At 49.8% G+C, this 12,928-nt stretch overlaps 2 protein-coding genes across 2 annotated transcripts; both read right to left on the bottom strand.

The window, feature by feature from the left end:
- Positions 1-1,754: 1,754 nt before the first annotated feature.
- LOC143210975 (uncharacterized) lies at positions 1,755-4,757 on the bottom strand. Its single transcript, XM_076428358.1, has one exon. It carries the CDS (start codon positions 4,755-4,757, stop codon positions 1,755-1,757), a length of 3,003 nt encoding a protein of 1,000 aa, XP_076284473.1.
- Positions 4,758-4,834: 77 nt separating this feature from the next.
- LOC143210971 (uncharacterized) lies at positions 4,835-7,003 on the bottom strand. The gene has a single exon (XM_076428343.1). The coding sequence runs from the start codon at positions 7,001-7,003 to the stop codon at positions 4,835-4,837; it is 2,169 nt and encodes a 722-aa protein (XP_076284458.1).
- Positions 7,004-12,928: the final 5,925 nt, after the last annotated feature.

Here is a 12,928-nt window from a genome sequence, read left to right as displayed (position 1 = left end):
GTTCAGAATCTTCACCCTGACAACATATTAAAAAAATCATCGAAATCGGTGAGGTGGGACCTTTTATGCACAATTACCAAAAATATTTTTAAATAAAGGAAAAAAAATGGTGATTATAATTGATTAATAAAGTTTAAAAATTTAACAATCCAGTACGAACTTATGCAATCATTTGATATTTAACAAAAAATTATAATCTCTAAACAAGCTCTCCGATACTCTCTACGCGAATGCTTGCTAAGAACTGATTCGCAGTTTTCTTCTCGAAGCGGCTCAACGCAGCAAGAAAACAAATGCCAAATTCGGAAAGAGAACGTTGAAAACAAACGCTACACGATAACAAATGCAAAACGCGATACGAGAGCAACGTTCGAAAGAACGAGCGTAACGGCCAGAGCCAGAAATCCCTATTTCACATGTATCTAAAATCTAAGATCAAATAAAATATATTAATTGGTAGGGGCGTGCGAGATTCCGGTCGGGACGGGAATTTCTCGCGGGATTCCCGAAAGTCTCGGAATTCCCGAAATTATCTTTGATTCCCGACATTTTGAAATTTTCCATACTTCCAATAATTGCAAGAATCTGAAAGCCATTGTGTTCTCGAAGATTACATATCTTATTAGTCGGGAATGTTTATGTTAGTAATACTGTAGAAAGTAATTGCGAATAACGATATTTTCGGGAATCCCAAATATTATTCTATATCCCGTACATTGTCGGGAATCCCGAAAATTCTCGGGAATCTCGCACACCCCTAGTTAATACTTAATTACTATGGTAGATGACTAGAATGTGTTACATAAAAAGGAAAAGTACAAATACGAAACGGAGAAGAAAGTACAGGAGAAGAACAAAATATAATACAACTAAAGATACATGCACAGAACTAAAAAGAGAAAAAAGAAGACAGGGGCGTACTGCAGGCTCGTTGCCCACGCTAATAACACTGTCCAACAGCCAAAAAGTATTTCGATTCCCACTATGCGATTCTTATAGAGTTTTCCGCGCTGATTCCGAATCTGTTTTTAATTTTTTTCCTATATGTTACACGAACCCTTTAGGGAACTGAGGATCCGTGAACGATAAATGCGTTGGACTCGCGTGAAGAAGGACAGGAGAAAATTCGGTCGGAGGTTGGATATTCGTGAGAGGTTTCAGTCAATTGTTCCACCCGCGTGTTACGGTTCACAAAACAAGCACTTTATTGTTGCTGAGGCTACGGACGCACTTTAACCCGAAAGAACAGAGCTCGCAGGGGAGATTATTCTACGTGTTTCTCGCAGAGGAGATTATCGGTCGTTTTTGAAACTTGCTCGTAGCTATTATATAATTCGCGTGTGTACTCGCAGAGGAGGTTACAACGGAACCAACTTCAAAACTGGCTGGGGGTCCTATTTACCGGTAATCGGTGGATTCCCCCACCGTACACACATACGGGAGCTCGCTTCGAGGTGAAGACTCGCCGCGGTGCTGTAGGGACGACGAGGGGGGTGGTCGCGGCGCTGAATCATACGAAACTGTATCGTTCGCGTTTAACAAACCGCCCGCCTTGCGCGGTCGCGCAACAGAAACGGATAATCTATATATCTCGAAGAGCTCCCCATACATACGTACACATACACACACATACTAACTATTTACAATATTTACAATGTTTCGGATGATGACACCTGGGCCGACGGCCGGCCGCGACTATTATGTCACGTAGGTCGTGACGTCGCACGCTCGACAACATTATTCGGGGGGTGCCTTCAGTTGTTTACTGGTAACTGGCAGACGCGAGTGATGGGTCGTTTATATGTTGAGGACGCGGTCTTAACCTCCACCACTCGTACGTGGCCGTCTTTACCTGGGAACGTTTTTACGACCCTCCCTAATTCCCATTTGTTAGGAGGTAGTAGGGGGTTGTCCAAGAGGACTACCGCTCCTACAGTCAGATCCTTTTGTTCAGTTTGCCATTTGTACCGCGACTGCAGTTCCTGCAAGTACTCGCGGGACCATACGCGCCACAGCAGTTCGTGGAATTTTTGCACTTGTTGCCATCGTGATAAGTGCGTTGTCGGCTCGTCAATCACGGGAGGAACCGGACGTGAAATCAGCGGACTACCGGTTAAAAAGTGCCCTGGCGTAAGGATTTCAAGACACTCTGGGTCGTCGCGCACCCGAGTAATCGGACGCGAGTTTAACGTGGCTTCCACCTTGCAAAGCAGTGTGGACATCTCTTCGGAGGTTGACGCGAACGACCCCATGATACGACGAAGATGATGCTTGGTTGACCGGACTGCGGCTTCCTGCATTCCTCCGTGATGAGGAGCGCCCGGGGGATAGAACTTCCACTGAATTCGAAGAGTGGAGCATCGATTTTTCAATTCCGGCGAATTTGTGACTTCGACGAAGTGTCGAGCGAGTTCGTTGGACGCGCCTACGAAATTCGTGCCATTGTCGCTAGTGATCGTCTGAGGAGCACCACGTCTGGACGTGAAGCGGTCGAAGGCTGCGAGGAAGGCAGCCGTGGAGCAATCATCAACCAACTCTAAATGGACCGCGTGAGTAGCAAAACAGATAAATACTGCAATGTATTTTTTATAAGTTCGCTTTCCGCGCCCGGGTGCGTCTCGTACTTGGTAGGGACCGGCGTAATCGACTCCAATGTGAGAGAATGGAGGGGACGGACGGCAACGTGACGTCACGAGGTCTTGCATTACCTGCGTTGCAGTTTCCGCCCGCCAACGCGCGCATTTGACGCACTTATGAATCACGCGACGGACCGAATTACGCAACCCTAGGATCCAATATTTTTGTCTTGTTGGGTACGTCGTGATTTGATTTCCGCCATGCAAGGAGAGAAGATGCGATTCCCGAATAATGAGGTCGGAAACGTGATGTTTCGGCAATATCGCGGGGTGCTTCGTTTCCCAAGGCAGAAAGGAGTTTCTGAGCCTCCCGCCTACGCGTACGACTCCGTATTGGTCGATGAAAGGGTTGAGCGGTAAAAGTGACGAGCTATTGGTCAACGGTTTGTTCCGCGCGAACGCGGCGATTTCGGTTGCGAACGAGCTGCGTTGGATTATTCGCAGTATTGTTATTTCCGAATCGCGTAGCTCCGAGACGGTGAGGAACGAGGGGGGCGCGGTGCTTGTTTGCTTTCGCACCGTGTTTATAAATCGCCGCACGTGACAGAATACGCGGGTTAGGCGTTGCCAGCTAGAGAAGCGAGACAGAGCATCCCAATCTTTGATTGTGACCGTATTATGTACGGCGGTTTTACATTTTTCCTCCTCCGTTTCGTAGGTCTGCTGAACGGGCCAGTCTTCTTCGTCCCTCTTCAACCACGATGGACCCTCGATCCACAGCGTCGATGACAGCAGTGCCTCTGCACTTACACCACGCGAATTCAGGTCTGCAGGATTGTAGTGCGTCGGCACGTGTCTCCAGACGGCATTCGGCAGTGTGGAGTGGATCTTGGACGTCCTGTTGGCCACCATGGTCTTCCAAGCTGCTGGGTATTTCCGCAACCATGCGAGGACAATCGTGGAGTCCGTCCAGCAAACTGTCTTCGTTACCGGTATCCCGATCGAGTGGGTCACGTGAGCGGCCAATTCAGTTAGCATGACGGCTCCGTTTAACTCAAGGATAGGGATAGAGACAGTTTTTATTGGAGCTACTCGCGATTTAGCTGTGAGCAGCGTTGTATGCGTTTCGCCGGTGAGCGACGTTACGCGGGCGTAAATCGCGCATGAAAAGGCGGCACGAGATGCGTCGCTGAATCCATGTAGTTGGATTTCGAGTGAGTCAGGGGCGTACTGGATCCACCGCGGGACCCTCATTGCGGTTAAAGCACGCCAGTCCATACAGAAGAGGTTCCAGGTTTCGCGGGTGTCGTCCGATACGCAGTCATCCCAGCTGATTCGTTCGAGCCATTGTTGCTGCATCAAGATTTTGGCTCGAACAACAATTGGAGACAACCATCCTAGAGGGTCGAACAACGTCGCAATCTCCGAGAGCAATTCGCGCTTGCTCATCTTCTCCTTTCTGACCGCCAGTTTTTGTAAGTCAAAATAGAACGCGTCGTCCGAGGGGATCCACCTGATTCCGAGGACTTTGAGTTCCGAAGCATTGAATATTCGCAGATCCACCGCGTGTGAATGTGTGGTTTCGGGAATATTTCGCAGGGATTCGGCATCGTTGCCCGCCCATTTTCGCAGATTGAATCCGCCTCGAGACAACAGCTGACAGACTTGTATTCTAGTCTGTTCGAGCAGCTGTTTGTCCGGCGCGCCCATGAATACGTCGTCGACATAAACACTGTTGCAAAGAATCGGGGACGCGAGGGGGTATTCCGAACCTTCCAACTTGTTTACTTCTTGTATAACGCGCATCGAGAGGTACGGGGCGCAGGCGGTTCCGTAGGTTACCGTATTCAATTCGAACGTCTCGAGATTACCGGTAGATTCGCTTCTCCACAAGATGCATTGATATTTGCGATCTTGTGGGTGGATGAGAATTTGACGGAACATTTTCTCAATGTCCGCCACTAGAACATATTTGTGGATTCGCCACGCTAATAAGATGTGAGTGATATCTAACTGTAACTTCGGACCAGTAAGTAGGATGTCGTTTAAGGAGTATCCGCTAGACGTTTGGCTCGACGCATTAAAAACGACTCGGAGCTTTGTAGTCAAGCTTTCCTCTCGGAGAACGGCGCGATGTGGAATGTAATTCCTCGAACGGTCGACGCCATCGAGACGGTTCATGTGGCCGAGCGACTCATACTCGCGGATGAACGCATTATATTCGCATTTTACCGCCTCGTTTTCGCGTAGTTTCCGGGTCAGACGTGCCAGTGACGCGGTGGCTCCTCGGGGACCGACTTGAGAAACGGTAACCGCACCACGAATCTGCCGGTAGCGTCGCGCGAGTAGGTTTTTTCGAAGTGCCGCTCGCATTCTATTTCCAAGGGAGTGAGGATACGCGTTTCAGGGACCGCTTCCGTTTCCCAAAAACGAGTTAACGCACGTTCGAGTGGATCCGTGATTGTCCCGTGATGCGTGGTAACCGCGACGCGATGGTTTTCCGGGGTATTGATGCATCCGGACAAGATCCAACCGAATACCGTATTTTGCGCAATCGGTCCTTGGTTACTGGGGAGTCGAACGCCAGGTCGTAGAATTTGCGCGAAGATATCCGCGCCTAGGAGCAATTCGATACGTTGCTTTGATGCGGGCTCGGGGTCCGCGAGCGCGAGATCGAACAGGGCGCTGTAATTTTCCATCTGGATCGCCGGCGGCGCGTACTGCGTTATACCGCGCACTATGAACGCACGGGTTGACAGTGCTGGTGACTCCTGTTTGGACGAACCTATCCGCAGTTGCACACTATAATCAATGTTGCTTGTTTGTTCGCCGCCGAGGCCGGTCACGGAAATCGGTGCTCGGACTTTTTGTAAACGTAGCTGCTGTACAAGATTGGTGGACACGAACGAGGATTGAGACCCCTGGTCTAATAGCGCGCGGGCTAATCGCGACTGACCGTTGGGCGCGAAAACTTTGACCATTGCGGTAGCCAGTAGGACAGTCTGAATGCCATTCGGACTGGCTTCGGCGAAATGTGTCACAACGTTACTACCGATTTCTTCTGAATTCGCGGGCCGCGCAGGGGCTTGAGCCGATAACGGTGTCTGAAGAGTGGTAGACGCGTCTAATCTCGAGGGCTGGACCGAAGATGCATGGTTTCGGTAACCACTCGTTTTGGGTCTGCTGAGGGCCCTGGATTCTCCGCGGTGCAGCAATGTGTGGTGCTTTTCACCACACTGTCTACACACGTTTGTGCTCGGGCAATTCGACACGGTGTGATTCGCGCCGAGGCAATTTATGCACGCGTGTTGACTTTTCAGCGTCTCGAAGCGCGCTAGTGGCGAGAGGCTACGGAACATGCTACAGTCGCGGGGTACGTGCGCTTCTTTGCAAAGAAAGCAAGTAGGAGACGGCCTACTTTCTTCAATCACGTGCGCGTTCGTTTTTTGTCGTAACGGTTTCGCAGGACCCGCGGAGGATTGTAGTTGTTGCGTCGGTTGATTGGACATCTTAACCGCCGCGGTTTGTTCTAAAACAAACTTTTCCATCGCCGCGTATGTTGGGTAGGTTCGTGCATCTCCGAGGGTTTTGTTCCACTCCGTTTCTAATTCGCGGTCGAACTTGCTCGAAACGAAATAAACGAGATGATTCTCTTTCGTGCCTCTACCTAACTTGTACAACGCCTCGAGGGTGTTACGATAATGAATCGTGAACTGATTCAGCGAGTCGAGCTGCGACAATTTGATCGATTTCAAGGAATAAAGTTTTTGCATCAGCGTATGTACAATGACTCGTTCGTTATCGTAAATTTCCTTGAGACGTGTCCAGCCGATCTGGAAGTTCGCGTCCGTTACATCGAGGTGCTGTATCGATTCTAGTGCTTCGCCCGACAATGCGCTAAGCAAGTACTGCAATCGTTCTGAGCCCGTCAAGGTTTCGTTTACAATTACCGCGGAATTGAATCGCGATTCGAACGATTTCCAACGCGTGTAATCGCCGTCAAATTTCGGGAGTTCGATCCGGGGTAATTTAACATGCGCGGGACGAGTTACCATGCTAGCTGGAAACGCCATAGATGAATTCGCCGCAGGGGGTGTGATGGGGGGGCGTAGATGGGCCAGCTGCTCCCGTAGGTAGGACCAGCCATCAAGGTACGCGTCCTCCATCCGATCCATTGTTCCGGCCTTGAAGTAAGGTAGGTCTTCTTTCGTCCGGTCCGCTTTCCGGTACGCTTGGAGGTACCCGTTGAAAGAAGTAATCTGGGTCCAGGTCTCCTGATACATGGTCAGCCTGGTGTCCAGATACTCCACGGTGTAGTTGTCGACCCCTTTTTTCTTCGTATTCGCCAATATTTTCGTGAGTTGAGCAAACGCCTGTGTTTGCCGCTCCAGCACCGCTTCGAAGGTCTCCGTGACACTTGTATTCATGTTCACAGCGTGTTTTTACTTTGAAAGTCACGAGACCCGACACGAACGTTTGAAATGGACGGTTGGTTTCGCCTCTAACGTTTTCCGAACGATCCAGGTTTCTTCACTAATCCGGCTCGAAGGACCAAAAACTGTTACACGAACCCTTTAGGGAACTGAGGATCCGTGAACGATAAATGCGTTGGACTCGCGTGAAGAAGGACAGGAGAAAATTCGGTCGGAGGTTGGATATTCGTGAGAGGTTTCAGTCAATTGTTCCACCCGCGTGTTACGGTTCACAAAACAAGCACTTTATTGTTGCTGAGGCTACGGACGCACTTTAACCCGAAAGAACAGAGCTCGCAGGGGAGATTATTCTACGTGTTTCTCGCAGAGGAGATTATCGGTCGTTTTTGAAACTTGCTCGTAGCTATTATATAATTCGCGTGTGTACTCGCAGAGGAGGTTACAACGGAACCAACTTCAAAACTGGCTGGGGGTCCTATTTACCGGTAATCGGTGGATTCCCCCACCGTACACACATACGGGAGCTCGCTTCGAGGTGAAGACTCGCCGCGGTGCTGTAGGGACGACGAGGGGGGTGGTCGCGGCGCTGAATCATACGAAACTGTATCGTTCGCGTTTAACACTATACGTCCAGTTTTTGAGAAAATGGAGTTTTAAAAAAAGACATATTTTTCAAATTTAAACAAATATTGTGATGTTATTATAAAAGATATTGAATTGTTCTGTACAGTAAAAGATTCTGTAGATTTTCCCGAATACAGTGATATCCAATATTAATACATTATGATTGTTTAAACATGTTTAAACAATGATTAAAGACGGAGAGACACCACTTTTGCACCAATTTTTGCGGATATTTTCGAATTTATCTCAAAAAATAAGGGTCCAGCGAAAAATCGGACTATACCACGCGATAGAGCAGACTTTTATCTTGAAAAACCCCCGTTTAAAGTTTGCGACATAAACCTTTTTATTCGAACCAGAAAGCAAAATATCTTCGCGCGACATGAGTTTCCGCCAGTGGCGCTCGGGACGGGATACGGCGCAGCGACGGGATACGGAGCGGCGAACGACCGTTCTGGTGGTGAGCGCCACTGGTGACAACTCATGTCGGGCGAAGATATTTTGCTTTCTGGTTCGAAGAAAACGTCGACCATGCAAACTTCATAGGGGGGTTTCTCAAGATAAAAGTCTGCTCTTTCGCGTGGTATAGTTCAATTTTTCGCTGGACCCTTATTTTTTGAGATAAATTCGAAAATATCCGCAAAAATTGGTGCAAAAGTGGTGCATCTCCGTCTTTAATCATTGTTTAAACATGTTTAAACAATCATAATGTATTAATATTGGATATCACTGTATTCGGGAAAGTCTACAGAATCTTTTGCTGTAAAGGACAATTCAATATCTTTTATAATAACATCGCAATATTCGTTTAAAGTTGAAAAATATGTCTTTTTTTTAAACTCCATTTTCTCAAAAACTGGACGTATAAGAAAAAAATTAAAACCAGATTCGGAATCAACGCGGAAAACTCTATAAGAATCGCATAGTGGGAATCGAAATACTTTTAAAAAGTTGAAATTTGTTGGACAGTGTAATTATTAGGGGTGTGCGAGATTGGCGCCCGAATAGGGACCTGAGAAAAGAAAGTCAGCGCCACACTAAAGTATGCCGATCAATTATTGCGTACGAAATCAATGTAAAAAATTTTTTTCTTTCCTTTCCGTTACTATTGTGTGAACTTCCGTTGCGAGCGTTCCACGGGCGAATTTTTTCTTCTTTTATTTTGTAATTAGTCTATTCTAGTACGAGCGTAATCAAGCGATTTTCTTGTTCCTTTTTTCGGCTATACCGTAGCAAGCTTAATCGAACGACATCCTTGTTCGGCTTTACTGTTGCGAGCGAATCTTTTTCTTCCCGCTGGAATACATTACGCGTCACCATGGGGCTCTCATGGATGTACCGCCTGAAGATGGACAGCTCATCAGCGAGTTCAACACGTTTGGAATCGGTACGGGAAGGGATCGTAGTCCAGATGCGACAAAGGCTGGTAGCCTACGTGCGCTGAAATCCTGAAAGCTTCGCCGATAAGCCCGAAGACGAACCATGGTATCAGGAGGAAGCCGACCAAACGAAGGGTCTGGCCGGTTTCCAAAATCAGTTGGCAGCAGGATTCTTCAATGCTAACACGTCCACCCCACACCGTTATGGACCAGATGGGAAAGTGGAACTGTCATTTCGTCGGACGCGATCCGCATGGATTTCTGGAACGCGTCCACGAGCTCCAGAAGGCCTATCGATTAGCGGACTTCCGGATGCTGGAGGGATTTCCCAAGCTGCAACGCCACCTCGACCGACAGATCGTTGACCGATACCAAGGTCCAAATGAGCCGATACGCTCCTGCATAACCGCCATGACAACCTTGCTGCGGAGATACGGAGGATATTCTCCCGAACGATAGTTGGACGGTCTGTATTGCCATATGCGGGACGAGCTCTAACTAAAGATCAGAAGGAGCGACTTCACAGACATCCAGCAATTAATACAACATGTCGGAGAGGTTGAGGAGATACTCTGCAGAATGCATAGCGGAACATGCTCGAGCCCGGACAACCGTCAACCAACTCGCAGGACCGCGCTAACTGCCATCAGCCTGTACAACCGGAGCACGCATTGTTGGCGGTACAATCACCCAGGCCACTCCCACTTCAACTGCAAGAATGAGCCCGTAAAGTTCTGTGGCAGAGAGAACGAGCTGACGCGCGACCGTGCCCACGGGATCACCAGGGAAACGAGCCACGAACCGAGCCCGTCTAGCCAGCGAACCAGCCCCCAAGATCCAGGGTCGGTATGTTCATATGTAAATACCATCATGACCCGCAAAGTCCGAGACTCATCTAGACTGCAGCATTTCCGGAACCGGAATCATCAACGGCATCCCGAGTACTGTAATCCAGGAAGGTTGCCTGTACCATCACGTGCTACACACACTCGACTTCGACGACCATCCAGCACCGGACGAGTGGAAACTGTGCGTAGTCACATGCGACTGTTCTCGCGTCCTCTGCGAATCCCACGATGATCCGACCGCCGGTCACCTGGGGATCGCAAAAACTCGTCTCTGCCCCTTGTACTACTGGCTCGGAATAATAACACAAGGCTCTCCAACAGTTACCAGCCGGCCTGATGCATGCCACACCTGTCGACCAGCCATAGTAGATGGTCTACGCCGACCTAGTAGGGCCATTGCCACGATCCAGTGCGTGTAACACCACCCGCTCATAATCCAAGATCGGCGCACAAAATGGATCGAACTACGGCTTCTGAAGAAGGCCCACCGGATCGGCCATCACACGAGTCATCTGAGAACTTGTAGTCGTGCGCCATGGTTGTTCGAGCGTACTCGTTACCGACAACGGCCGTCAATTCATCGGAAACAACGTCGAGCATGCGCTCAAAGAATGGGACGTCAAACACCGACGCACACCACTCTACGCTCCCCAGTGCAACCCGGTCGAGCGCGTAAACAAGGTCGTCAAACCATGATTAGCCAGCATACCGGTCGATCACAACAAGCCTGGGATCTGTACTGCCCCGAGGTGGCATTCGTCTACAACATGGCCGACCACAGCGCCATAGGATACTCGCCAGCTTATCTCAACACAGAGAGGAAGGACATCCCGCCAGGGAGCCTACAATACTAGTCCGGTCCCTCAACAATTACAGTTTGGAGCACAGTCTACGACAGGCGTGGGCACGGGTTGAGCCCCTCAAACGCCTGCTTCCCCCACCAAGCTTCCTTTCGGTGGCGCTCCTCGTGGCTCCGATGCACGAGGCCTGCGCACTGCTTGCGACAAGCGAAACGCGTCCTTCCTACATACTAACGACGGATGCTGGTGGGGGACAGTAGGCGCTACGGTGGCGACAGTTTTGCCTCAATTGAGGCAAAATTGCCCACGCCTGGTCTACGAGAAGCACGAGAGCTGCCTCGATGCAACACGGCCCGCAGCTTCCAGAATCAGCCGGAAGCAGTACGACAAGCACCGACGAAACTGGGAACCGAGCGTCGGAGCACTCGTGCTCAAGTGAAGTCACATCCTCTCCGACAAAAAGGCGGATCGGAATGCAAAACTATCCGAAAAGTATGCGGCCTGTTTACAGTATATCGCAGAGTGTCACCGGTCATCTTCGACCTCCGCGACGGAAGAGGAAAAATAAAAAATACTAAGCACGTTCACGTTCGTGGCTCCGACCAACCAGAAGCGGCTGAAACCAGCAGGAAGGAACGAGCAGCAGCCACACGCCAGCAGATCACTACTGATCAGGATGGTACGCCGATGGGAAGAAGAGGGCTATCGGAGGTACGTGGACTACGTCCACGTAGAGCCCCCCCCCCCCCCCACCCCAGCCACCAGGACCACGCCAGGCAACACAGACACGGTTAACAACGCCCCAGCTCGTCTGCCGCAGTTTCAAGAGCAATACCCGGAACGAAGACGGCCTGGCCCAGAATGCGGGGCCATTGCCAGGCCGATAGCGACCATATACCGAGCTGCCAACCATGGCTTAACGTAAGGGGCAACCACGCCATCTGCGCCCCCATCGGATCGCGATCCTCTCTCACCGTCCCGAGCGCGGTACAATCGCGATCGCATAATCGGTCAAGCCTCCCCGTGGTGTCTCGCTTCCGAAGAAAGAGAGGGATACGACGAGGCAATGATCCGTCGCGAGCCGCGTCTAAGCGAGTGCGATTTTTTTTAGACAGGTTGAGTCCTGTGTTATTAACCTGGAGATTTTTGCGTAAAAGTTTCCCAGAGCTATATTGCTCTCTACACTTTTGTAGTAATTATATATAAGATTTGATCCTGTGGGGGCTCAGTTTAGCCTTAGCTAACATTGAATTATTATTAGCAAGAAAATTTTCAAATAACTTTGCTATGCTCTATGAACCATACTAATAGTTTCGCCATGAGAAGTTTGAAATTGCTGCGATGAATGAGAAGCAGCCTTGACTTTGAAAGCAGTATATATGTTAGCTTACAGCTTGAACACTAGGGTGCTGCAGGAGGGTGTCTGATGAGAGTTGTAACAGGAAATTCTATGGACTTTCAGATATCTTCGGGAGTAGTAGAGAATCTTCGAGAAGGTTCCAGATCTGGGGGAACACACTTTCCATGATCCTTGCTTCCGTTTTCGATTTATATATGACGCGCTGAAACGCGATTTCATCGGAATTCGCCTGGAGCAGCTCCTGTCAGAGCTCCGACTCTCGCCAGTTCTTCTCAGCCCAAAATCGAATCCCCCGGGCGTTTCCGGGGCGCGTGAATTCGTAACCCGTCTCTCGGGCGCTTCCGTAAGAGGGTTACGACTAGGATTGCCATATTCTAGTGTCGCCAGGCTTCTTACCCTTCCGCCCCTCGTCCAGCTTGTCTGCTGAGTCCGCCTCACTCTTCCCACTAACTCTGACGCGTACCGCTAACTTAGCTTGCTCCACGTAATACGCGTCAGTGTTAGTGGGAAGAGTGGGGCGGAAGGGTAAGGGGCCTGGCGAGACTAGAATATGGTAACCCTGGTTACGACATCCCCGCTTCGATTAGCCGTGTGTCTTGGGCCGCCCTGCACACTGGACCGCTCGCCCCCGTAACGACGTCTGCACTGTGGTCTAGTATCAGATCCAGTACCGCGCCTCTGTTCCGTAATCCTGCACCGCATCTCAGTACCGTTCCGCGACCCTTCTTCGCTTATTCCAGTGGGTCTTGTCATAATTGCGCCGAACTGCATCGCCGCCAGTGTTGGAATTTTGCGCAGTTTTCACACGCATGTGTGACCAAATCCAGGGATGTACCTACGTCCTAAGTTTGTCGGAAAAGTGGTGAGGAACTATTACGACTATTACTGGCAGGAAAGTACCGGAAAAT

The sequence above is a fragment of the Lasioglossum baleicum genome, chromosome 1 (genome assembly GCF_051020765.1).
Source record: "Lasioglossum baleicum chromosome 1, iyLasBale1, whole genome shotgun sequence".
In the NCBI taxonomy this organism is placed as follows: domain Eukaryota; kingdom Metazoa; phylum Arthropoda; class Insecta; order Hymenoptera; family Halictidae; genus Lasioglossum; species Lasioglossum baleicum.
Note: the sequence above shows the minus strand (reverse complement) of the source record. Positions and strands in the feature narration are given on the sequence as shown.